Below are 25008 nucleotides of genomic sequence, written 5' to 3'. Positions count from 1 at the left end.
CCGTGCGGGAATTGCCGAGCGCCTTCCTCAGTTCTAGTCTATAGCGGGAAGAACTCCGCCCCCCGAAACCAGGCCGCCTGGCCTTAAAGGGGGCAATTCAAGAGGCGCGTAGCCACCTGTAAGCCAAAAGGTAGTGGACTGACAAGGTGACCTCAAAAATGAGGTTAAAGTGCAATCTTCTCCCCGCCTCCTTTTTTTTTTTTTTTTTTTTTGCTCCTTCGAGGCCTGGTCCCTTCTATAGTCTGGGAAAAAGGTGACTACGAGTCCCAGCATACAGGTGCTGGCACGATGGGACGTGGGGGAACCAATCCAAACCCTTTTTTTAGTCCAATTCGCTAGAGAACTGCAAGCCGGGAGTTGAGGGGTTCTGATTTCTGGTGACGTACGGCTTCGCTCCCGCCGCCGGGGGCGCGCGTTCATTGGCTCCCGCTGATTGGCTCACGTGGAAACGAGTTCGCTCCGGCACCAGCGAACGGGGTCGGACTAGCTGGGAGTGGGCCGAGTCCTTCACGAGCACGAGGATCACCGCTGTGTACCACGGTCGGACCCGGATCTGGTCCGCGGCGACGCAGAGCTCGGTCCAGCGCGCTGCTCTTCACCTCCAGCCCTTATTCGCTTCCCAGCCCGGGCCTGGCTCTTCTGACCTCCCGGGTAACGACGTCCTGGTCCGAGTTTATCCCTGTCTGGGCCCCCAGCCCTTCGCGGCCTCGAGAAATACCGACCTTGGCCCGCGACCGCACCCCTTTTTTCTGCTCCCCTTACCTACCTTGTTGCCCCCTCCTGTGCCTCCTAGCTGTACCTTGAATAGTCACCGACTTGGGCGTCAGATACCTCTCCCACCCTCGGCTCTGTAGTATAAATAATCCTTTTGCCCCTAATCAGAAAAGGGGTTGAATTTGTGAAGCACCAGCAGGTCACTAATTTTCTTTATTTCACTGGTAAATAAAGAAGGAAATGCTTGCCCAACTAGGCCTTGAAAACCACTCCTTTTTGTTGCCAGTAGTTTTCATCTCTCAGAGTGGTCTATTTTTTTATTCTTTTTTTCTTTTCTTTTTCTTTTTTTTGGGGGGTCTTTAAGTGATGGAATAGCTCGTGAAGGAACCAAGGGACTTCTTTTTGCACTGTAGATTTTTATGGTTGGCTAGGAAAATCATAACAGCCTTGGAAAAGATAGGCATTTCATTTTAAGCTTGCTTTATTGTTGATGTCTCCCATTCCTTATCTATAAAATTGTGAAGTCAGATCTGAGAACTTCCAGTTTTAAATACATGATCCTATTATTTGTTTTCCCAATTCTTATCCTGCTCAATCTTGATTGTTTTGGATTGTAGCTTTCTATTTAGCTTTCCATTGTTGCTATTTCCTAAGGTTTCTGTTTGCTTTTTACCAGCAAATCCAGCAGATCATAGGATTATTTCTATTTCCTAATTATCCATATTTTGGATTTTTCTTTTTTTTTTTAGAAACACGTTTACATTTAAAACTTTTAAGCCATTTCTAGAAGAATAGAATTTTTTGTGTAGATTTCGAATTAGCTACCTTTTAGCCTAGATGGTTGAAAAAAATGGGCTGCTGCTTTTAATTTTTGAGGGGACCTCCTCCACTGTATCCCAATATTGACAGGGGCGAACCTGGAGATATTCAAAACTGCCACCGGGAACAAAAGCTCTGGAAGCCCCTATCGAGATGGGAAAGTTATAGTATTCTAGCCTCCAAACTATATGGTTATCATCTTAAGGAGAAAGTTGGCAATAGAACATACATATTTCAGTTAAAGCAACTCAAAAGACAACTCAGGTGGAGGAGTTAATAGTCTGGAGGGAGTACTCAGCGAAATCATGGGTCCTTGAAATATTAAGTATATGTTTGCATTTTAATCTTTTGTGCACCTTGGATGACTTTCTTCAAGGTGTTGAGTTTAAATTATGTTCACCAGCTTATTCTATATAAATGATGTACATGATAAAATATATAATTGCAAAAGCCTATTGTGGTTTTATTATTACTTAGCTTAATTTTTGCCTTAGCCATAGTAAAGGAAAGATTTGGAACAGAACAAATAAAGTGAGGGGATAATAGGAGGAAATTGCATTTTTGTCTTACTTTTTGTTCAAATCAATTTTCTCCAGTTTCTTTTCCCTTTCTGTTACTTGTAAATCTTACCTATTCAACTTCGAAAAAAAGAACCAAAAAATAATTTGTTTAAAGTTAATGATCTTTTGCTTTGTTCTGTGCTTGTGATATATTTTGACATATAGGACTTGGAGATTGTGCTGTATGCAGGATAGCATGTAATGTTCTGTGTTCAGTGTTAGCATTTATTCAACATTCTTCCAGCAGTCCTGCATCTGTGTATTGGGTTCAGAGATACCTGTTTATTTACCTAGAGTCATGCATTGTAGTTATGCTTTTTTGAATGTCAGACTGATTAAACAGAAACGAATAATGTTTTGGAAAACAATTTGCCAATGTTGGTTTTTTCCTATCTGCTCTTATTTTGGAGTACTCTTTAGCTATATAAATTGCCTTAAGGTGCTGTCTGCTTGACCTTTTAGTTAAGGAAGAAAGAGAATTTTCCTATATTACTTTCGGTTGGTGTTTGTGATGGTATATTTCTGACAAAGAATCATTATTTACTTACTGAGAGATCCCATAGCATAGTACTTGCTCATATAATAGGAACTTAATAACTATAGCAAACTTATAATTCTTATTCTTTTCTTTGTCTCTTTCAGGTATAAGAAAAGGAAAAACCAATAGCAAAAAAAATCTTACCACATTTTCTTTTTGATTTTCAACTGCTTAGAAATTTAAGGAAACTGAAGGCTTGAAGACTTGTTTTCACTATCAAACAGGATGGATCCCAGCACTGATTATCATTTCTTAAACCAGATTTTGGGTAGAAGGGTGAAAATCACTTTAGTCTGTGGCATCTTTCAGGGAGTGCTTCAACATGTGGACCCTAGCAAGATTATTGTTCTGAAAAAAGGTCTTATTGTTTTTGTTTTTAGTCTTCTGCTTTACTATTTTCTTTTTCTTTCTTTCTCTCTCTCTCTTTTTTTTTTTGTTTTGTTTTGTTTTGGGGCAGGGCAATGAGGGGTAAGTGACTTGCCCAGGGTCACACAGCTAGTAAGTGTCAAGTGTCTGAGGCTGGATTTGAACTTGGGTCCTCCTGAATCTAGGACGAGTGCTTTATCCACTGTGCCACCTAGGGGCCCCCTGCTTACTATTTTCTTAAGCAAACTATGATTAAGGTTTAATTGATACCATTATGATCATTTGGTAATTGAGGTGTTCTCTATTTTGAGGGAAATTGGAAGGTTAGAAATCTTTTTCTGAACACAGGAGCATCATAACATAATGATTTGCACAACAGCTCTATAACTCTATAAGAGTTTTGCCTGTGTTTCTATATTCCTTTTTTCCATTAAAGTGAAAAAATATTCTAATTCACATTCTTCATTTGCCTAGAATGTTAAATTCACAGAATCAAAACTCGAGTTTGATTAGAAATCATTTAGTCCAATTACCTTGTTTTACAGGTAAGAAATGTAAGGTGAAGAGATACTGACTTGGCCAGGTTTACTCAGCTAGTTAAATGACAAATCCAGGCAACTACTTAGTAAAGTGCTAAATCCCCTAAGTCTAGTTCTGTCGTTTGCTATATGATCATTCTTAGCCCTATATTTTCTTGGCAAAGATACTGGAGTGGTTTGCCATTTCTTTCTTCATGTTAAATAGCTTTTTTTGGCCTTAATTCTAGGTTAGCTATAACATGATTTCTGTGGAAAAGTGAATTCCAAATTTCAAAGTGTATTTACAAATGAACTTTTAGAACACAATCCATTTGTAAGAGGCATAGTAGAGCACAGTGGAGCATAGTGTAGGAGGACTCAGAATTATGTCCTGGCCCCAACACTAATTGACTGTGTGACCCTACATGTGTCACTTAATTACTGTGATGCTCAGTACCTCATTTATGAAAGGGGATATAGTACTTTATTACCACAACTTTGTGAATCTTATGGTTTACATAAGCTATAAATATAAACTATTAGGGGCAGTTAGGTGGCACAGTGGATAGAGTACTGGCCCTGAAGTTGGGAGGACCTGAGTTCAAATCTCACCTCAGACACAAGCTGAGTGACCCTGGGCAAGTCACTTAACCCTAATTGCCTTAAACATCCAGGGCCATCTCCAGTCATACTGAAGCATATCTTGCCACTGGACCCAGATGGTTCTGGAGGAGAAAGTGAGGTTGGTGACCCTGCACAGCACTCCCTCATTTAAATCTTATCCAGTGCATCACGCAGATGTCATGGTCCTCTTTGAAAATGAAGGACAAATGCTGAAATATGTTTGATGTTATTATGTATGTGTGTGTATATATATATATATATGTATATATATACATATATATATATATCAGATTACCTGCTGTCTAGGGGAGGGATAAAAATCTGAAATTGGAAAGCTTGTATAAACAAAAGTTGAGAACTATCTTTACATGTAATGGGGAAAAAATAAAATACTCTATTACAAAAAAAAAAAAAGAATGCAAGTCATTCCCCAATTGAAAAATTGTCAAAGGATATGAACAGGAAGTTTTCCAATAAAGAAATCAAAACTAAAAAAAAAAAAAGAAAATGAAGGACAACGACAACAAATATTAACTATTATTATTAACACTTTTTTTGGGTTTTGTTTTTTGCAGGGCAATGAGGATTAAGAGACTTGCCCAGGGTCCCACAGCTAATAAGTGTCAAGTGTCTGAGGTCGGATTTGAACTCAGGTCCTCCTGAATCCAGGGCTTGTGCTTTATTCCCTGTGCCACCTAGCTGCCCCAGAATATGCAGTTGATGAAAAACTTACATGTCTATTGTGGGTCTCAAGTGAGATCATTAATATAAAATCATTTTGAAAACTAATTCTACACAATCAAAAGTATTATAAAATTAATCTCTACTGTCAAAGCAATTGTCTGCATTATCTATTAGAACAGTTCTAGTTTAGTCTTCTTTTGTCTGAAATAGTTACAGATTTACCTGAATTTTCAAGTTTATACTTGGACATGTGGGGAATGGAGGATATGTGTTTGGGGGAGGGGGGTAGAGTTGTCAATGTCAGTCAGTATTGTATGTTATAATTTATTCCTCCATCCAAAGAATACTAAATATTTAAAAACTGATATTGAAGTTTCTTTCCTTTACCCATCCACATTTCAGACCTGTGATTTGACCTGATTATTATTCGTGAAAATTAAGATTTGTGTGCTCAAAGAGCATTTAGCACTATGTAAGCTTAGTGAAATGGGAAAATGTTGCAAAATTGAGCACAGATTTCTTTTAAGGGTTTTTTTGACCTAGAAAAGAGTCTAAAATAGAGAATATTATAAGTTTTGCAGTACTACCAGTCTGTCTGGTTCCTATTGGTATATTCTGTGATCACCATGTCTTTCTTCTCTATTATTCAAGGCTATAACTTAATTTTCATTTTTAACTTTTCTTGTAGAGACAGTATGCTAGTACTTTTATGTTATATAACAAATTTAAGTATTTTAAGCTTTTGAGAGGCAAGATATTTTATAGGTTTGGGGCAGTTTCATTATTCTTGTGTTGTTTTTTTAGTGAGGCAATTGGGGTTAAGTGACTTGCCCAAGGTCACACAGCTAGTAAGTGTTAAGTGTCTGAGGCCAGATTTGAACTCAGGTATTCCTGACTCCAGGGCCGGTGCTCTATCCTCTGCGCCACCTAGCTGCCCCATTATTCTTGTTAACATATAATATTTCATTAACATATTTTTTCAAAAATGTAGTCAAGAATTTGGAGACTGGCCGAAGTGTCCCAGGAGTGAAGATGTTTTTTGGCCATGAGATTATGAATGGTGAGTATTTCATCTTGAACAGTAAGATTGCTATTTGCCCTATTAGTACACTGATGTTTGGTTCTCCAATATTTGGAATAAAGGGGTAGTGTTACTTTATTTTATTATAATGGGAATTATTATCTTAGACTCTTGATAATATGTTTTGATTTTTTTTTTTCTTTGCCAGGGTCACACAGCTAGTAAATGTCAAGTGACTGAGGCCAGATTTGAACTCAGGTCCTCCTGAATCCAGGGCCAGTGCTTTATCCACTGGGCCACCTAGCTGCCCTGATAATATGTTTTTGTTGGTTTGTTTTTATTTTTTTGCGGGGCAGTGGGGATGAAGTGACTTGCCCAGGGTCACGCAGCTAGTAAGGGTCAAGTGTCTGAGGCTGGATTTGAACTCAGGTACTCCTGAATCCAGGGCTGGTGCTTTATCCACTGTGCCACCTAGCCACCCCCCCACCCCCGATAATATGTTTTTAAAAGAAAGATTAAGGAATGCTTTAAACAAAGTTACTGGAATGTCTAGTTTTACCTTTTCTTTCTTTCTTTTTTTTTTTTGGTGAGGCAATTGGGGTTAAGTAACTTGCCCAGGGTCACACAGCTAGTAAGGGTCAAGTGTCTGAGGCTGGATTTGAACTCAGGTCCTCCTGACTCCAGGGCTGGTGCTCTATCCACCTAGCTGCCCTAGTTTTACCTTTTCATACTTTTTGGAAGCATTGTCCCATAGAATCTCACTGTACATTAGTTTGTTAAATTCATTTCAACAAAAGTAAATTAATTAAGCATCTCAGCACTCCAGGTAATAAAAGCAAAAATGAGAACTTCCCTGCCCTTGAGGAGCTTACATTCTACTGGAGGAGATTAAATATTTGTACTCAGATTAAATATGATATCAGATTGGTATTAATAGCAAAGTGGTTAAAGAGAAGTTTGAAGAGAAAGAGGACACGTGTAGATTAGAAAATGCTTCACAAAAGGGGGTGATGGGGCAGCTAGGTGGCATAGTGGATAGAGCACCGACATTGGATTCAGGAGGACCTGAGTTCAAATCTGGCCTCAGAGACTTGGCATTTGCTAGCTGTTCGACCCTGGGCAAGTGTCTTAAACCTCATTGCCTCAGGGGTAGGGGGTGGTAGGGGAGGAGGTGATGCCTGACATGAGCTTTAAATGAGAATAAAAAATTCCCCAAAATCTGAGATGGAGTGCATTCTTCTATGAAGGGTATGACCTGTGTGGCTACACAAAGGTTGAAGGCAGTATGTTGAGTTTGGTGAAATGACAGGTAATCTAGTTTGCCTTAAAAAGTATATGAATGGGGGGCAGCTAGATGGCGCAGTGGTAAAGCACCGGCCCTGGATTCATGAGTACCTGAGTTCAAATCCGGCCTCAGACACTTGACACTTACTAGCTGTGTGACCCTGGGCAAGTCACTTAACCCTCATTGCCCTGCAAAAAAAAAAAAGTATATGAATGGAGGTAAAGTGAACAGTAGTTTGGTGTTGGATGGTGGTAGCAATGGGGTCTTAATTTCTAGGCCAAGGAGTTTGCATTTAATCCTGAAGGCAGTAGCGGGTCTACTGAGCATATATGACCAGAAGAATAACATGGTCAGGCCTATGGCTTAAAAACATTTGGTGTGGAGGCCCGAAGTTATATCACGAAAGAGATCAACTGAAAGTAGAAAGACCATTTAGGAGCTTTTTGTAATTGCTTTGCCAAGAGTTAATAAGTGCCTGAAGTAGAGTGATAGTTGTATTAGTGGAGAAAAGGAAGAGAGATAAGAGATGTTGTAGAGCTAGAATCCATTAGATTTGTCAGCTGATTATATGTGAGAGTCAAGTATGACCCCAAGATTTTGAACCTAAGTACTTGGGAGGATGGTGTTATTAACAATAGAAACAGGGAAGTTTAGAAGAGGAGGGGAGGGAGAGATAAAGAATACATTTTAAGAGATGCTGAATTTGAAGTGCTAGTGGTGGATATGGCTAGTAGGTTGTTGAAGATGCAGGTCTAGAATCTAAGAGAGATAATAAGGGTATGTGTAATGGACTTGAGTAGATCACATAAAAGGAGAGAATGTATAATAAGCAGAGAAAATCTTTCAAGACAGAGAGCCCCAGGAGACACTTGTGCTTCAAAGGTAATAAATTAGTAGAGAGTGGGAAGAAATGTTCAGACAGGTTGGAGGAGAACAGGGAGAAAGCATTATTATGAAAATCTAGGAAATAAAGAAAATGGAGGAGGATGAATTGGTCATGACTATGGAAAGCTGTGCCAGGATCATGGAAGAGGAAGATTGAGAAAAGGCCATTAGATTGAATAATTAGAGCATTTGGTAAACTCTGAAAAAAAGTAGTTTCAATAGAGGTAATTCATTGGTCTACATTAATGGAGAGAAATCTTGCCATGGATAACTTAAAATAATATAAAAAGTTTGTAATATAAAAGAGGATGACTTAGCAAATGTAGGTAAATAAAGGGAAAGAGCCTTATAATTCAGTTGAGTTACCACAAATGCTTTGAAAGAGCCAGGAGGAAAGAAGGACAGAGTGATCCCAGCCATTGTTGGGACAGCTGAAAAGCTGCCCAAGAAACTGGCATCGAAGGGAGCAAATGGTCCTTGGACTGCATGGAAAATTTGGAGGTGACTGTATTGTGACTAATTCTTTCTTCTGGTAACTACTCGACAACAAGTATACATAAATATGTAATTCTTAAATAAAATGAAACAACACTATAATAATAATGACCAGGTTTGGCCGAGAGAATAGATAAGAAAATTTACCTTCTTCATTGTATAGATAGTGGGAGGACTGGGGGGGGGGGAGGGGGGTGGCCTGTTAACATATGATATCAGACAGGTCTTATTTGGTTTTGATTTCTTTAAAAATCTTTATTAGAAGAAAAGGATCATTGCAGAGAAGAGGAATATATAGAGAAGGGAAAGTTGTATAAAAGCAAAAGGCATCAATAAAACTTTGTTTCTCAAAGTTTATTTCTTGTGTAGGCTACCAAGATCAGGGTGTGTTTTTCAGGGGATTATGATGGTTTCTATGTGGGGAACTGTTGGAAACTTTTTTTTTTTTTAGTGGAACTGCTGGATGATGTGGAACAAGGAGTAGGAGAAAAGATAGCTTCTGTCAGGTATGGAGAAGGAATCATTTTTTAAAATCATGGTGTTTTAGGAATATGTCCATTAATGAAACCCTGGTCAGGATGAAAAGCCTTTCCTGTCAAATAAATTGTTTCGATGTAAAAAAAATTTTTTAGGGATGTGGGGGTGGCTTTTTTCCATTTTGTAGGCAATTTTTCTTTCTTAAATGAGTCTAAGCTAGAAGAACTAGGTCCCTTTTATTAGATTTAGTCAGTAAGCATTTATTAAGCATCTGCTATATATAGTGTGTACCCTTATAGGGCCTGCAAAATCTATTTATGTCAATGACAGAGAATAAAAGCCCAAGTGTTGTCTTAATGTAGGGATAGCCTAAATACAGAAGGAACAAGGATGGACAAAGTGAAAGAAGCAGACCAGAGTATGAATGATTCCATTTCTCCTTCCCTTGAGTCACATACCATCACCCTGCTGAATGACTTAAAATACAGTCCATCAGGTAATTAATTGATAGTGGGCCTGGAAGTCAGGATCTTATGCTATACATTTTGCAGAATGACATTTATTATGGCTTAAAACTTTTTGGGACTTGACCTAGTGTTGATTGTCCTAACGAAAGCAAGATTACTCCTGAAAAATTTTAACCTGCACCATTTCCTCTGGGTACACAATAAAATAACGTGGTATTGAAAATAGGTTTAATATATAATACAAACTGACTACTAGATGGCGCCATAGTGCACAGAATGCCAGGCCTGGAGTCAGGAAGACGCCTCTTCCTGTGTTCAAATGTGATCTAGGACCCTTAGTAGCCAGGTGACCCTGGGCGAGTCATTTAACTGTTTGCCTCAGTTTCTCATCTGTTAAATGAGCTGAAGAAAGGAAATGGCAAACCATGCTAGTATCTTTACCAAGAAATCTCCAAATGGGCTCTTGAAGACTCAGACATGACTGAAAAAATGACTCAGCAACATAATACAAACTGATGGATGGGATAGCCATTTGGATAAGACATGGACTTTTTATTCATACCCTGGCTTCCAAATTTGTTTAAGACTAGATTATTTTCTGTTACTGTGAGAATTATTGTGAAATTAACATGGGGCCTAAACCAGAGAGGATTTTTTAAAAGATTCTTTACAAGGATGAAAACATTATTGAAATATCAGAGGAAATTGTCACTGGTATTCTCTTTCCTGTGCCTATTTTCGGAGTATAGATGTGGGGATAGTGGATAGGCTTTGACCGACAATAACAAAGATTCTTTTGGTATTCAATTTGCAAAAAGGGAAGGTGCATGAATATGGCCAAATTTGGAGAGTCAGTTCCATTGTTGAAGAGAGATTTGTCTGTAACACTGTCTTTCTCATTCAGATGAAGAAGATGTGACTTACATAGTAGTTAATCAGTTCCAACAAAAGTTTGGTTCTGCTGTAAGTATTACTTATAATTCTTTTCCATCTCTTCTATGCTCTATAAATTAACATTACTGGCCAAAATTCTGCAATATCTTAGATAGTTTTGCCCATTGATTAGCTCTTATTTCCTCCAGAGTTCGTTAATTTGAGTAATTTTAGGGTTCAAAGAAATTATTTTGGTTTAATGATTAATAAAAGGAACCTCAAATTTATAGAAACTTATAATTGGAAAGTATCTTAGAGATTCAACACCTGAGACCTGAAGCATGAGTCCATTCTATAGCATAGTAGATTTGAAGAGACTTGGTTGTATTCTCAATTCTGTTTTCTTCAGTCACTCAACAAGAAAATATGTTTTAAATTCTCTCCTTTTCATTATTATAATAGATTTAGAGCTGGAAGGGACTTTAGGAAATCATCTTACCTTTTTCTTCCTCTTTCCTCCATCAGCTTTACAATCTAGGAAATTGTTTCTGAGACAATACATGACTTGTCCAAAGTCTCAGAGAATAAATGGATGAGCTAGGATTAGATCTCAGGTTCTCTGGCTTCTAATCCAGCATTCTCTCCACCGTATCATGTTATGTTGCCTCTGTAGAGTGTTTTAGTTCCTCTGAAGAAAGACGCTATACAAATATAAGTAACAGCATTGTAGAATTTGGTATTGATGACTTGAATCTTGAAATTTCTCTGCTATAAAAATGATGTAAAAATTTGTTTTTACATGTAATTTGGAAAAAAATAAAATTCTAACAATGGAATACTATTGTGCTGTAAGAAATGATGAGCAGGAGGAGTTCAGAGAAACCTGGAGGGTCTTGTGTGGGCCGATAATGAGTGAGATGAGCAGAACCAGAAGAACATTGTACACAGTATCATCAACATTATGTGTTGATCTACTGTGATGGACTGTATTCTTCTCACCAATGCAATGGTACAGAAGAGTTCCAGGGAACTCATGATAGAAGAAGATCTCCAAATCCAGGAAAAAGAGAGAAAAGAACTGTGGAGTATAGATGCTGAATGAACCATACTATTTCTTTTGGTTTTGGTACTGTTGTTTTTCTATTTTGAGGTTTTTCGTCATTGCTCTGATTTTTCTCTTATAACATGACTAATGCAGAAATATGTTTAATGTTAGTGTGTGTGTGTGTATATATATATATATATGTATGTATATATACACATATATATACATACATATATATATACATACATACATATATATATATATATATATATATATATATATATATATATATATATACACATAAACCTATATCAGATTACCTGCTGTCTAGGGGTGGGGGGAGGGAGGGAGAAAAATATGAAATTGGAAAGCTTGTGTAAACAAAAGTTGAAAACTATCTTTACATGTAACGGGAAAAAATAAAATACTTTATTAATAAAAATAAATAAAATAAAATTCTAAATAATGAAACAACAACAAAAAGCAGCTATAGCATTCGTGGTAAGGGAGCTGTTTTAGTTTCTGTTCCTTTTATCCTGGCTTGTAAATGTAGTTCATTTCCCAGGTTAGGGTTTCTTTGCTGAATTTACCAATGAAGCAAAGAAGCAATGCTTAATGCAGGTTTGGTAAGGCAAGTTTTATAAGATAACTTGTTCACCAAATTGTGGACATTTACTTTATGTGAAAAATCTCTCATTGCTAAAACCTGTGTCCTGCTCATATCCCACTGCTTTGTTGATTAGCCTGAGCATTTCTAGGAACTGTTTTCTTTTGGTTGTTACTAGATGCTGCACATCAAGAAACAGAGTGTCCTGAGTGTAGCAGCTGAAGGAGTTAATTTGTGTCGTCATGGGAAACTCTGTTGGCTTCAGGTAAAGAAAAGATTTATTTGGAAACTGGAAACTGGTTATCAACTTATCTTTTTTTTTTTAACTTATCTACCTCAGAGGATTCTAAGCTATATTGACACTTGTCAAATTTTTGTTGCCCATTTAAAATGTAAGCGTCTGGATAAACAGTTTTTGCCTTGTGAAACTTTGTGACAGACACCTAGCACAATGCTACGTTCATATTGGCAAATAGTTATTATCTAGTAGCAATTATATACTATTCCTCATTCCTCCTGAATCTTTGTTTTTGAAGGGGATTACTAAACTATTAAAGGTAAATAGTAAAAACATAAATGGGATCCGAATATTTGCAGAGAAAAGGTTATTTGTATAAACACTATGTCTCTTTCCTTTGAAAATAGCCCCCCCAAAAAGGGGGGGTAAAAGAAAATAGCACAGATTGTTTATGGTTCCTTTCTCAAGTAATTGTAAACCTGCTTTGAAAAATATTTATAAACATATTCCATAGCATAAAAACATGGACGTCAAACTTTTTGTTACATCCTTCCCCATTATTCAGTCCTTGAACCCTTTCTTCCACAACTTCTTCCCGTTTCTTCCACAACTTCTCAGTCCTGGGGTTCATGTGTCTGGATGTTTTTTTATAGGTGGCAACTAGTAGTCGGGTTTATTTATTTGACATTTTCCTTTTGGGAAGTCGAGCTTTCAATAATGGACTTCAGATGGTGTTAGAAGATAGGAAGATTTTGAAGGTGAGTATAAGTAGCTCTCCTGATATAGGGAATGAAGGTGGCGGGTAGTCTGAGAATCATGTTTGTGGTATCACTCAGGTCCTGGTCACCTTGTTTTCTTGTTCCTCAGGTTATTCATGATTGTCGTTGGCTTTCTGACTGCCTTTCTCACCAGTATGGAATTGTTCTTTCCAATGTATTTGACACACAGGTGTGTGAAATAATAAAATCTGACATTTACAGTGTAGTATGCTTTGCAAAACATTTCCCCGTGACCCAGGGAAGCAGGGAGTGTAGTAGTACTATCCCTATTGTACAGATAAGTCTGAGGCCCAGAGAAGGAACTTATTTGCCTGAAGTTACATTTATAGCAAGTGTCAGAGGCAGCACTCCAGCATGGGTCTTTGTCTTCTTCAGCTCATTAGTCTTGTCACTATTTCACTGTATAATCTCCTCTGGCATATAGAAGTCTATTGGAATATGTGTATTTTGTGGGTTTGTATTCATAGAAGACAGTAAAGGAAATGTTATAGTTCTGATTCAAAAGAATAATGAGTCACTTTTTAGTATAGGAGATATATGATTATTTTTTCTAAGTTCACTTTAAAGAAATATGACAACAAATAAAATCAAAACCTTGTTATGCTGAATGGCCGATCCCACTGTGTAAAAAGGAGAAATTCAGAAATCTGGCAGTGAATCACAAGATCTCAGAATTGAAAGGGAACTCAAAGACTTCTAATTCCCTCTGCAGTTTCCCTCATATGTGTTCATCTATCCTTTCTTTGATACCTCCACTGTACTTCCTGAGGCATCCCATGAAGCTTTTGGACAGTTAGGAAGTATTTCCTTATTTCAAACCTAATGACATGACCTTGAGGCCCTTTGCTATTCTAGTTATCTTCTTATGGATACTCTTCAGTTTAAGAACAGTGCAGTCCATCTTAAAACATGGAACCCCAAACAGAAAGCAGTCCTCCAGCTGTGGCCTAAGCAGGGCACAGTATAGTGGGGTTATTACCTCCCTTGTTCTGAACACTGTTCCATCTTTAGTATAGCCTAAGATCATGCCCATAAGTTGGTGTTTCATATTTCCCTGGTGACATGTTGAATTTACATATATCTAAAATTCCCAGATCTTTTTCAGAAAACTGTTCTTGGAATGTTATAATATTTGAACTCATATGTAGGAATTTACATGTCTTTAGTAATTGCATTTTTTTTATTTGGTCCATTGTTTTAGTCTGTCAAGAGCTTTTTGGTATTTATTGTTAGTTATCCCTTCCAGCTTTGTATCATATACAGATTTTTTTTTCTTTTTTTTTTTTTAATGTATGAGGTATTTTATTTTTTCCATTACATGTAAAGATAGTTCTCAACTTTTGTTTATTATCATATACAGATTTGATAAGCATCACATTACTTCATCTAAGTCACTGATAAATGTGAGGTAGCAGAGGAACAAGAACAGAATCCTTGGGCATTCCACTAAAGACCTCCATACAATTTGATATCAACTCAAGAATCTAAATCTACCTAACTATACTATGGTTTCACCTCCATTTGTCTTATCCATATATTGAGAGACTGTTGAGTACTTTGATTTCTAGGTAAAAGTTGTTTGTGGCATTCTCTTCTTCTTCCAGTTTAGTAACCCTGTGTCAAATTATGAAGTGAAATTAGTCCATTATTATCTGAATTGATTAAGCCATGTTTTTCTTTTTAGATATTTACTATCTTTAATAACGTTTTAGAACTTTACTAGGAACTTAAATTGAGCTTACCACCCCATGCCTTGCAGATTTCTCTTAACTGCTGGTCTCACTATTGATCAGAGAAATGCAAATTAAAACAACTCTGAGGTATCACCTCACACCAATCAGAGTGGCAAATATAACAAAAACGGAAAATATTGGATGTTGGAAAGCTGGGACACTAATCCACTGTTGGTGGAGTTGTGAAAAAATCCAATCATTCTGGAGAGCAATTTGGAACTATGCCCAAAGGGCTATAGAACTGTGCATACCCTTTGATCCAGCAATACCACTGCTAGGTTTATAGCCCAAAGACATCCCCCAAAAGAGAAAAAGACTTATTTAACTGCATATTCTACAATGTTTTCTCCCTTGGCCCATGGTACCTCTCCATTTCTCAGCAATCCTTCAGAGATCACTGATGGATTGGGTTAGCAACCCCATCTGCAGGTTCTTGCAGCAACCTGAGGCTGGAGTTCTTATTAATCTGCTGACTTGAGCAGAGCTCTGACAAAAGCAAAATGTTCTTATAAGCATCTTAAGTTTTAATACTCTGTTAGTCATTTTTGTTTTGTTCTTTCCAGTTCAGAGGATGCCACTTTTGCTTCTCTAATTTTCACCCTAATGTTTCCCCCTTCTAGTTCTCAGATTTCCTTTTATGGGTATGCCTAGATGTTGCTGTTCTATACCTGTCTTCTCTTTCTCCTTGTTTTCTTCCTTTAGAGCCATATCTTAGTCATGGGTTTTATCCCATGAAGTCTTAGGAATAACCAACTGTGAAGTAAAATTGGCCTCTTCACATCAGAATCTCCAGGTCATTTTACTAGTCACCTGTACTTTGTGCATTTGTATATAGACATCTGAAATCATGGTTTTTAGTGCTCACTTTATAAATACAGTGCCAGGAGATGGAAAATGATTCACTTGTGAGGGTCAGGATGCTTGTGAATGAGGTTTGCAAGTCTAAACGGGGCAAAGCCAGGGAATGAAATATGCTCCCTAATAGCATCGAGATAGTGTCTATCTCAAATAATCTGTTTTCCTTAGAATGTAGGATAATCTTAGCCAAATCCTGGTAGTCCAGATCTAAAAGGAAATTAAATTTCTGGTTTTGGCCTTTGAGAGCAAATAAATTCAAGCAGCTAATTTCACATTGATTTTTAGTAGGCCTTTTAAAACTTCTTTTAGGCCACCAGGTTTGTGCCAATACGGGGGTTTGAGCCTGAAGGCTTTTTAGGACAGGAAATAAAATTAATCTCACCTCAACAGCAAATATAATAAACTAAAAGTTTGTATACATTTTGTGGGGCAGCAACCCCAGAAAGATCAAGTCTCTGTTCATTGAAACCATAGATTGGTTTTTGTTTGTTGTGGCTCTTCATGTAGAAACCTTTGTGTTATTTCTCTCTCTTTTTTTTCAGGACCTTTCTGATCTTCAGGCTATTTCATTAAGTAAGGGATTGCTTTCGTGCTTACCCCTCAGCCCAAGAAAAAGTACCACTCTTTGCTAAGGAGTTATTCTCCTGGCATTATTAGCATTATCCCCAAGTCTTCTGTTGTCCTTGCCTTGTGCCTACATATATATAAATCTCTTGTAAAGATGAACTTGGTGTAACCTTTTCATACTTCTCTCAGATCTCCATAGACCAGGAAGCAGGAGTTTGAGACTTAGATTTTGATAATCTCATTATCTGTAATGGAGTCTGTGGATAAGATTATTTTTTGGGTTGGTTTTTTGTTTGTTTGGTTTTTTTGGTGAGGCAATTGGGGTTAAGTGACTTGTCTAGGGTCACACAGCTAGTAAATATCAAGTGTCTGAGGTCAAATTTGAACTCAGGTCCTCCTGACTCCAGGGCTGCTGCTCTATCCACTATGCCACCCAGCTGCTCCTAAGATTATTTTTGCTGAGCTTGATCCTTTTTTTGGGGGGGGGGGGGCGCGGGGCAATGAGGGTTAAGTGACTTGCCCAGGGTCACACAGCTAGTAAGTGTAAAGTGTCTGAGGCTGGATTTGAACTCAGGTCCTCCTGAATCCAAGGCCAGTGCTTTATCCACTGCACCACCTAGCTGACCCCCCCCCCCCCCCCCGGGCCAAGATTATTTTTAACATTCATTCCAGGCATTTTCTCTATCAAATCTTAACCTGAATCATTAACAACAAGCATATTTGGTTCTTGAATTTTACTTCTTTATTGTATCTCTAATGAAAATACTAGTGGCCCTTGAAATAATAATAAAAAAAAGACACACAAGAGAAATGTTAAGCAAGAATAGTTCATGAATTAGATAATTAGTTTTTGGAGAAATCAACCTTTGAATATAGTGTACAGACCATCTATGCCATGATGGAATAAGACTAGGATCATAGATTTAGAGATAGAAGGGACCTTATAAAACCCACCTAGTCAGACGTTGTATTTTATAGATAATAAAATTGAGGCCCAAAAAGGATAAATGATTTAAACTGGGTCACACAAATATAAATTTGACTTATGTTTTTGTAACTCTACTTTATAGTGTTTTCACACTGTGCACACACTTTTTGATGGTTTTTATTTTTATTTTTAATGGAACAGGTGGCTGATGTTCTTCAGTTTTCCATGGAAACAGGTGGCTTTCTTCCACATTGCATCAGCACCTTACAGGAGAGCTTAATTCGACACCTTAAAATGTCCCCTAAATGTGTCTCTTTCCTGGATGACAAGCGAAAGATGGTTCAGGTGATTAGTAGAGACTTTCAAAGAATATTCTGTATGGTATTGCTTTTTTCAGTGTTTGCTGAGCCAAGTGATCAGCTTAGTATACAGGAAAGAGGCTAGATGCAATCTAAAAGTATGGATAGTACCAAATTCTTAATTTTCCTGCTTGGAAAAATATTTGTAACCATGCTAAAACCAATCTTATTGGATTTCTGAAGAGATGTTCTTGAAAGCATTCAGTTTTAAAGCTTAGGGGTAAAGGAGCAAGATTCTTAATTGAGGGAATAGGAATCAAATTACTCCCAGCTGCTTCTCTCAAAGAAAGGATAATTTCTTTTGCTACTGGGGAGGTCTGATGATGATCCCCAAACTTTAGCCCATGGCAGCAAGAACCATAAGTCTGTTCAGAGTTACCTTTCCTAGGCCCAGCTCTGAGTAAAGAAGTCTCTACCTGATTAGAAGTCAGCTCTCTCTCATTTGGGGGAATTTGAGAAGGTAGAGCGTGATAGACTTCCTTATAAGTAAATATTAAGAAATAGTTGACTAAAGTATCAAATAAACATGGGGTCATAATCCAAGAGCTGCTGTCCTTTGAGTAAAAAATGGATGAAAGTAGATATTAGCCTTAAATATTCGCTTGAGTAAAACCTAGCTAAAAGTAGGCATTAACCTTAAATATTGGCTTGTAATTCAAAGACATTGTTTTGGGGCTATAGGAGAATCCTGAAATATGGTTTCTGCGACCTCTTCCACCTTCCTTGTTGAAAGTGCTAGCCCTGGAGACGACGTATTTGTTGCCCCTTCGCTTGTTGCTTCTGGATGAGATGATGTCTGACCTGACCACACTGGTGGATGCATACTTAAATACCTATAGAGAAGGGTCTGGAGATCTGTTAGGAGGCACAGAGGTAGGCACAACTTTGCTTCTGGGTAGATGACAAAGACCTCAGTGTTTATTTTTTAGGGAGAGCACAGTGGGATTGTTCAACTTAAAATGTTTACTAAATCAACATTTACGGAGCACTTTGATTTAAAGAATGCTTTCCTCACAATAACTTGTGAGGGGGGCAGCTAGGTGGCGCAGTGGATAGAGCACCAGCCCTGGAGTCAGGAGGATCTGAGTTCAAATCTGGCCTCAGACACTTAACACTCATTAGCTGTGTGACCCTGGGCAAGTCACTTAACCCCAATTGCCTCACTAAAAAAAAAAAAACAACTTGTGAGGCAGGTCATGTAAATGTCCCCATTTGCAGATGAGGAAACTAAGAGAGGGAATAAAAGACTTGTCTATCATCACACAGTAAGGATCAGCAACAAGACTTGAATCTAGGTTTTGTGACTTCATGACCAGTGTTCTTACGGTTACACCTAGTTGTTTCCCAGTTGCTATAGCAAACTTTATATTGATGGCATTTAATGGGGTCAATTATTCTCATTGGGGCCACATTCTGGTATTATTTGTCCCCATATACACACTCATACCAGGTGTGGTCTTAAAAATTTGTGGATGAATTTAATTTCCATCTTCAATACTAGTTGATGTCACTAGAGGGCACTGTGTTAACGTAATTTAAGGTGTAGGCACTTGCTTTTAAGTATTAGATGATTTCAAATACTATATTAAAGAGTTTGGAAAAGGCAGGAATGTTTCATTCTCTTTCCTTAGCCATCATGTATGGAGCTGCCAGAGGAGTTGCGTCAGCTGATGGATTTCCAGAGACTTCGAAGAGAACGAGCCATGAAAGATTATAAGACAAATGCAGAGGGTCTCCTGGTTAGACCACAGCTAATATATCCCAAAGAAAAAGCAATGGAAGAAGAAGGGAAACAGAAAAGCACTAGAGGTTCTTTGCCTTTTGAAGAAGCCATGCTTCCTAAAGCTTTGGATTTAGAATATCTCAAACCTCAGCAGGCTCAAGAAGACACGTGTTTGCAGAAACAAGAAACAAAATATGATGGTAAACAAGTGAGAACAAAACATCAACATTCATCTTCCACAGAGGAGGCAGAAACAGGTGACTCTACCACAAAGACACTCAGTTGCCTTGGCCTACAGGGGTCAAAGGATGTCAAAGTAACTCGGAAGGAACAAACTGATACACCAAAACAGAGTCAATCCAGCATGTCCTTGCAGGAGAAAATAGAGCTGCTGTTGATGGGGGGAAAGGAAGATAATTGAGAATGTAGAAAGCAAAATGCCTCTTTTTCTTCTGTAAGAAGCTAACGCTTAAGAGATCTGTAGTTGCCTAATTTTATTCTTGTCCAACCTTGAAAGAGCCTGACTCCTAGCTAAATTCACATATAAAACCTAGTTGCTCTTCAAACTTGGAAGCTAGCTCACACCCCTGGTAATGGAGCATGCATATAGTCATTCTACTCCTATGTAAGAAAAGTTACCATCTTAATAGTTTTGTAAGTGTAGCAAGAGTTTTCCTCTGTGGGTGATTTCCAGCTCTCATATGTGATCTTTTCTCTCTTTACTCTTCTTCATCTACTCCTTAGTTGTTTTTTTTAATTGTTGTTGTTTAGGGTTTTGTGTGTCTGTCGAGGGTTGGAAACAGACATGTTAAATAATGGAGAAAATCCAATTCAGAATCATATATGTCATTGTATGGTAAGGTTACCAGTGGCAGAAATAGTTATTTCTTAATTGCATACAAAAAAGTTTGAAGAGGAGGAAAATCTTATGTTCATTATCAGAAAGTCATCTCAGTGCTTCTGGTAATTTTGGTTTAGTTTTGATTTAGGTGGTGAATTTTAATTTGTCAGTTACTTATAGAGAGCACTTTGCTGTTGGCACATTGTAACCTTTATTGTTTTTAACTTGGTTTTTCTGCTTTGTTTTGAATGACTTACTTGTTTTGTGCTATAAACAAGCATCAGAGAATTATATTTCAAGTTTCTACCAAGGAAATTCTTTTAGTTTCTTTGTACTTGATTTATTTACCCTTGTTCTTAAAGTGATACGCTGTCAGCAATTTATTTATCCCTGTTCTTTTTTTTTTATCCCTGTTCTTAAAGCAATACACTGCTTAGCACAAGAATTTGACTTACTGTTTTCATTTCATAAATTATATCAAAGGGGTGGGTTTTTCTTCAAATCCTTAGTTGAGGTCCTCATACTTGGGCTTGGGTACTTCCTTAGGTGTTTGTTGAGCTTATGTAGTTTGGGATTTACAATTTTTTCAAAATGTTGTTTATTAAAGATAAACAAGCTTATTTTGGAAATTGATGTTCTCAAAAAGTTTGCTGTGGGGATCAAAGTTTGGTTTTTATTAAATAATCCAGAAGAAAACTAGGTATTTTTAGAACATGGTATTTTGAAAGCTACTTTATGTATCTCACGTCCTAATTGTAGTGATTGGAGTTAGGGCACTTGCCAGCTACCTTTGACAAAGCCTGGGACTAAGGACAACTTAGTCAGTTTATTTAATAGTTCCAAATTGCTTTCCAGAATGATTGGACCAATTCACATTCCACCTATGGGGCATCCTTGTGCCCCTATTTCCACAACCACCAGAATAGTGATTATTTCCTTCTTTTGTTATCTTTACCAGTTTGTTTCCTGTGAGGTGAAACCTCACAGTTGTTTTGATTTGGAGCATTTCACATGGTTGTTCATAGTTTACAATTCTTATTCTGAAGACAGTTTAAATTTTTATTTATCAGGGAATATCTTTTGGTCCTTTTATTTGTTCCTAATCTATGTATCTTGAATAACAGATCTTTATCAGAGATATTTTATCCAGATACCCCTCCCAAGTCATCTGATTCTCTTTTTATCCTAGGACCCTTAGTTTTGTTATTAGAAAAGCCTTTTAGTTTCACATAATCTCTTTTTATATTTCTTTACAATGTGTTGACTTTCTTAGAGAGGAATATAACTGAAAAAAGTAGATGATGTGTAGCAAAAGATATATAAAAGCACCTAAAATAGGTAAATATAGGACATATGCAAAGAAATTTAGAAAATCACTTCAGTTAAAAGTGATGAGGTGATTGTATCAGGAGCCTTGTGGGTTTAATGTCTTTCCTCCGCCATCTTGGCTCCTCCAGTTAGAAGTGATGGGAATCTGAGCTGAGGTCATGATAATGGGGGTGGCAAAGGACTGATGGACAATGTTACAGTAGCACTGACAAGACACTTAACTGAATGGATATGTAGAATGTATGTAACATAACAAAAAAAAGAGCTACCTCTATTCAATCGAATATGTTTATTAAGTGCCTTCTATGTTCTAGACAACCTGTCCTGAAGATATAAATAAAAACAAACCAGTCTCTGCCTTTGGGAAGTTTATATTCTACTGAAGGGAAGGTGTTACAATATATACAAATAAACACATGCTATGTACAAAATAACCAACATTGTGGCAAGTATTAAAGGAAGGGAAGAAGTCAGAAAACCCAGGCTATCCAGGGGAGGATGAAGAGGAAGAGCAGCCCAAGCCCTGTGGAGCAGCTAGGGCAAGTGTGTGGAGGGGGCAGGTGGGCTTGTATAGGGAACACCAAGGGGGCCAATTTCATTGGAAAGTAGCATATGAGGGGTAGCAATGTGGAAACCTGGAAACGTTGGTTGGAAACAGATCTGGAGAGTTTTAAGTGCCAGAGGAGTTGTTTTTGTTTTTGATCATAGAAGTAACAAGGGGTCTTTCAGGAAAGGGATGTGGTCAGACATGCATAAGGAATATTAATTTGGCAGCTGTGTGGAGTATGGATTGAAAGGGGGGGACAGTGGGAAAACCAGAAGACAAATTAGGAGTTTATTGCAGTAGTCCAGGTGAAACAAAGTAGGGACTTGAACTTGGTTGATAGCTATGGAACTAGAAAGAAGGCAGTAAAGAAAGGGTGACAGCTGACATCAGAAAATAGCCTTTTATCTACTTTCTCACTCCCTAGTATAATCAAATGTGCCTTCTTGCCTCCACCTTCGGACTCAGACCCATTGACTCTCAGAATGGTTTTGTTCCTGAACATAATACATCAGATGAGATCTTACACTCATCTTGGCCACTGTATTGACAAGGAGCTGCATCTCCTGCTCTGGAGCTTTGAGCATATGACAGGTTAAAGTTTTCTATGTTGCTTTCCAGCTATCTTCATACCATGTCTCCCTTGTGTGTATCTTTCTCCTCCCTCCTCCTTTTAACTTGTAGGTCTGGGTTTAGTAATTAAGTCAACACTACCATTCCTGAAAACACAATTGTCCACTCACTATGTCTTCCACTTCTTAGACCAAAACACCCTTCCTGCTCTCCAGTCCCTATGTGTGGGGTCTTCTCTTATTGTAGAATACAGGCTCCTTGGGGTCAGGGACCTTCCATGCATTTTGTATTTCTATCTTTAGAGATTAACACATTACTTGGAACCTACAATGCTTTTTCATTCATTGAGTTCAGTAGGATTATCCCAATCCCTATTCTTGGAAACCATATCTCTCTGAATGTAGCTCAACATAGCATTAGCTATTTTGGCTGCCATATCTTACTGCTGACTCATATTGAGCATACAGACCACTAAAACTCCCAAATTTCTTTCCAGAACTGCTGTCTGACCCTTCCTACCCCCATCTTATACTTATGAAGTATATTTTTTGTACCTGTTTGACTTTACATTTATTCTTTTTTTTTTTTTTTTTGCAGGGCAATGAGGGTTAAGTGACTTGCCCAGGGTCACACAGCTAGTAAGTGTCAAGTGTCTGAGACTGACTTTGAACTCAGGTCCTCCTGCATCTAGGACTGGTGCTCTATCCACTGTGCCACTTAGCTGCCCCTACATTTATTCTTACCAAATTTCATCTTAATAGAGTTAGCGTAGTGTTCTAGCCAGTCAAGATCTTTTTTGGATCCCGACTCTAATCCACTATATTTAGCTGTCTTTCCAGCTTTGTGTCATTTGCAAATTTGATAAATGTGACATCCATGCCTTTATTTAAGTTGCTGATAAAATTGTTAAAGCAGCACAGGGCAAAGCACAGAGCTCTCAGATGTTTTACTTGGACTTCCATTCACATTGATGTTGAATCATTGAGGGCTACTCTAGCCTGGCCATCCAACCTGTTTTGAATCAATTTGTATTATTGTCTAGTCCATTCCTCCATCTTGTCCACAATAATATTATGAAATAATTTGTCAGAAGATCTGCTACAATCTTGAGTAGTTCTATAAAATAAGCCAAATAAAAGTCTGACATGGCTTGTCCTTGATGAAGCCATGCTGGCTCTTTATAAGCACCTTTTTTTTTTTTCCTTTTTTCTAGATGTTCACTATCTCTTTAATGAGCACGAGTTTTCCCAATAATCTTAAGTCAAGCTCACTGGTCTATAGTTTACAGACTTTTCTTCCCTATTTTGGAAACTGAAATGTTTTCCATTCTCTAGGCCTGTGACATCCTTTGAGTTTTCTGTAATTTTTCAGATATTACTGACAGTAGCTTAGCAATCATATCTGTGAGTTCTTTCAATACTTATGGATATTGTTCATCTGGGCCAGATGACTTTACTTCATCAAGAGAAACTAGATACTCTTTAACTTTCTCTTTATCAGTGTTTTTGTTTGGTTTTTTTTTTTTTCAGGCAATGGGGGTCAAGTGACTTGCCCAGGGTCACACAGCTAGTAAGTGTCAAGTGTCTGAGACCGGATTTGAACTCAGGTACTCCTGAATCCAGAGCCAGTGCTTTAACCACTGCGCCATCTAGCTGCCCCTTTATCAGTGTTTTAACTCCTTATTAGTCATTTTAGTTCTTTCATGTCCAATTCAAATGTTACTCTTCTTAGCAGAAGAAACAGTATCAGAATAAGTAGTTCTGCCTTCTCTCCATCAGATATCATCCAAATCACTCCATTCAATGGTCTGTCTTCTTTGATCCTCCTGTTTCCCTCAGTGCAGCTTTAAATAAAAAGGATAGACACCACTGTCATTCTCTTGCCCTTCATTTCCTTCATTAATCCCAGCTGAGGCTGAGCTATACTTCTAATACTTTGTATAGGACTGTGCTATGCTGTTATAGTCTTTCTCTGTGACCTCCATTTTCTTTATATAACTTTAAAAAATTTGTTTGGTGACTTTCCCATGAGTGCAAATTGTCTATTCAGATGACCCTTGTTTTTCCTTCTCACTCAATTGTGTATTCAAATTTTCATTTAAGATTCCTCATCCTTCCACAGCTGATTCTTCCTGTAGAATTTTAGCGCATAGGATTATTCTATCATGTTCCTGGTTGTCAGGGAGTATGGGGTTTGAGAATCCTGCCAGGGCAGAGTCGAACAAAGCCCTGATTCTTTGGATTCTCACGAGGACAATTCTCCAAAAAACAAATGTTACAGAGTAGCAATGTTCACATACTTTATTGGACATAACAACAGCAAAAACATAGATGATTTGTATTCCAATACCATTGGGAGACAAATGGCAGAGCATGCAGTCTTTTTTTTTTTTTTTTTAAGTGAGGCAATTGGGGTTAAGTGACATGCCCAGGGTCACACAGCTAGTAAGTGTCAAGTGTCTGAGGCCGAATTTGAACTCAGGTACTCCTGATTCCAGGGCCAGTGCTCTATCCACTGCGCCACCTAGCTGCCCCCCCCTTTTTTTTTTATAAAAGTAT

The 25008-nt window shown here is 37.8% G+C and overlaps 1 protein-coding gene across 1 annotated transcript; it reads left to right on the top strand.

The window, feature by feature from the left end:
* The first annotated feature begins 4 nt into the window (after window positions 1-4).
* On the top strand, window positions 5-21672 carry EXD1 (exonuclease 3'-5' domain containing 1). Its single transcript, XM_043985770.1, has 11 exons — window positions 5-2989; window positions 5815-5883; window positions 8961-9015; window positions 9349-9482; window positions 10358-10416; window positions 12157-12243; window positions 12870-12974; window positions 13084-13164; window positions 17283-17426; window positions 18122-18313; window positions 19072-21672. Exons 1-11 carry the CDS (start codon window positions 2857-2859, stop codon window positions 19582-19584), a joined length of 1572 nt encoding a protein of 523 aa, XP_043841705.1. The 5' UTR covers window positions 5-2856; the 3' UTR covers window positions 19585-21672.
* Window positions 21673-25008: the final 3336 nt, after the last annotated feature.

This window comes from Dromiciops gliroides, chromosome 2 (assembly GCF_019393635.1).
Source record: "Dromiciops gliroides isolate mDroGli1 chromosome 2, mDroGli1.pri, whole genome shotgun sequence".
In the NCBI taxonomy this organism is placed as follows: domain Eukaryota; kingdom Metazoa; phylum Chordata; class Mammalia; order Microbiotheria; family Microbiotheriidae; genus Dromiciops; species Dromiciops gliroides.
Note: the sequence above shows the minus strand (reverse complement) of the source record. Positions and strands in the feature narration are given on the sequence as shown.

Coding starts and splice junctions, on each gene's coding strand:
- EXD1 (XM_043985770.1), top strand. CDS start 2,857: ATGGATCCCAGCACTGATTATCATTTCTTAAACCAGATTTTGGGTAGA. Junction 5,884..8,960: donor TGGCCATGAGATTATGAATG/GTGAGTATTTCA, acceptor TTTTTTTTTTAG/TGGAACTGCTGGATGATGTG. Junction 12,244..12,869: donor GGAAACTCTGTTGGCTTCAG/GTAAAGAAAAGA, acceptor GTTTTTTTATAG/GTGGCAACTAGTAGTCGGGT.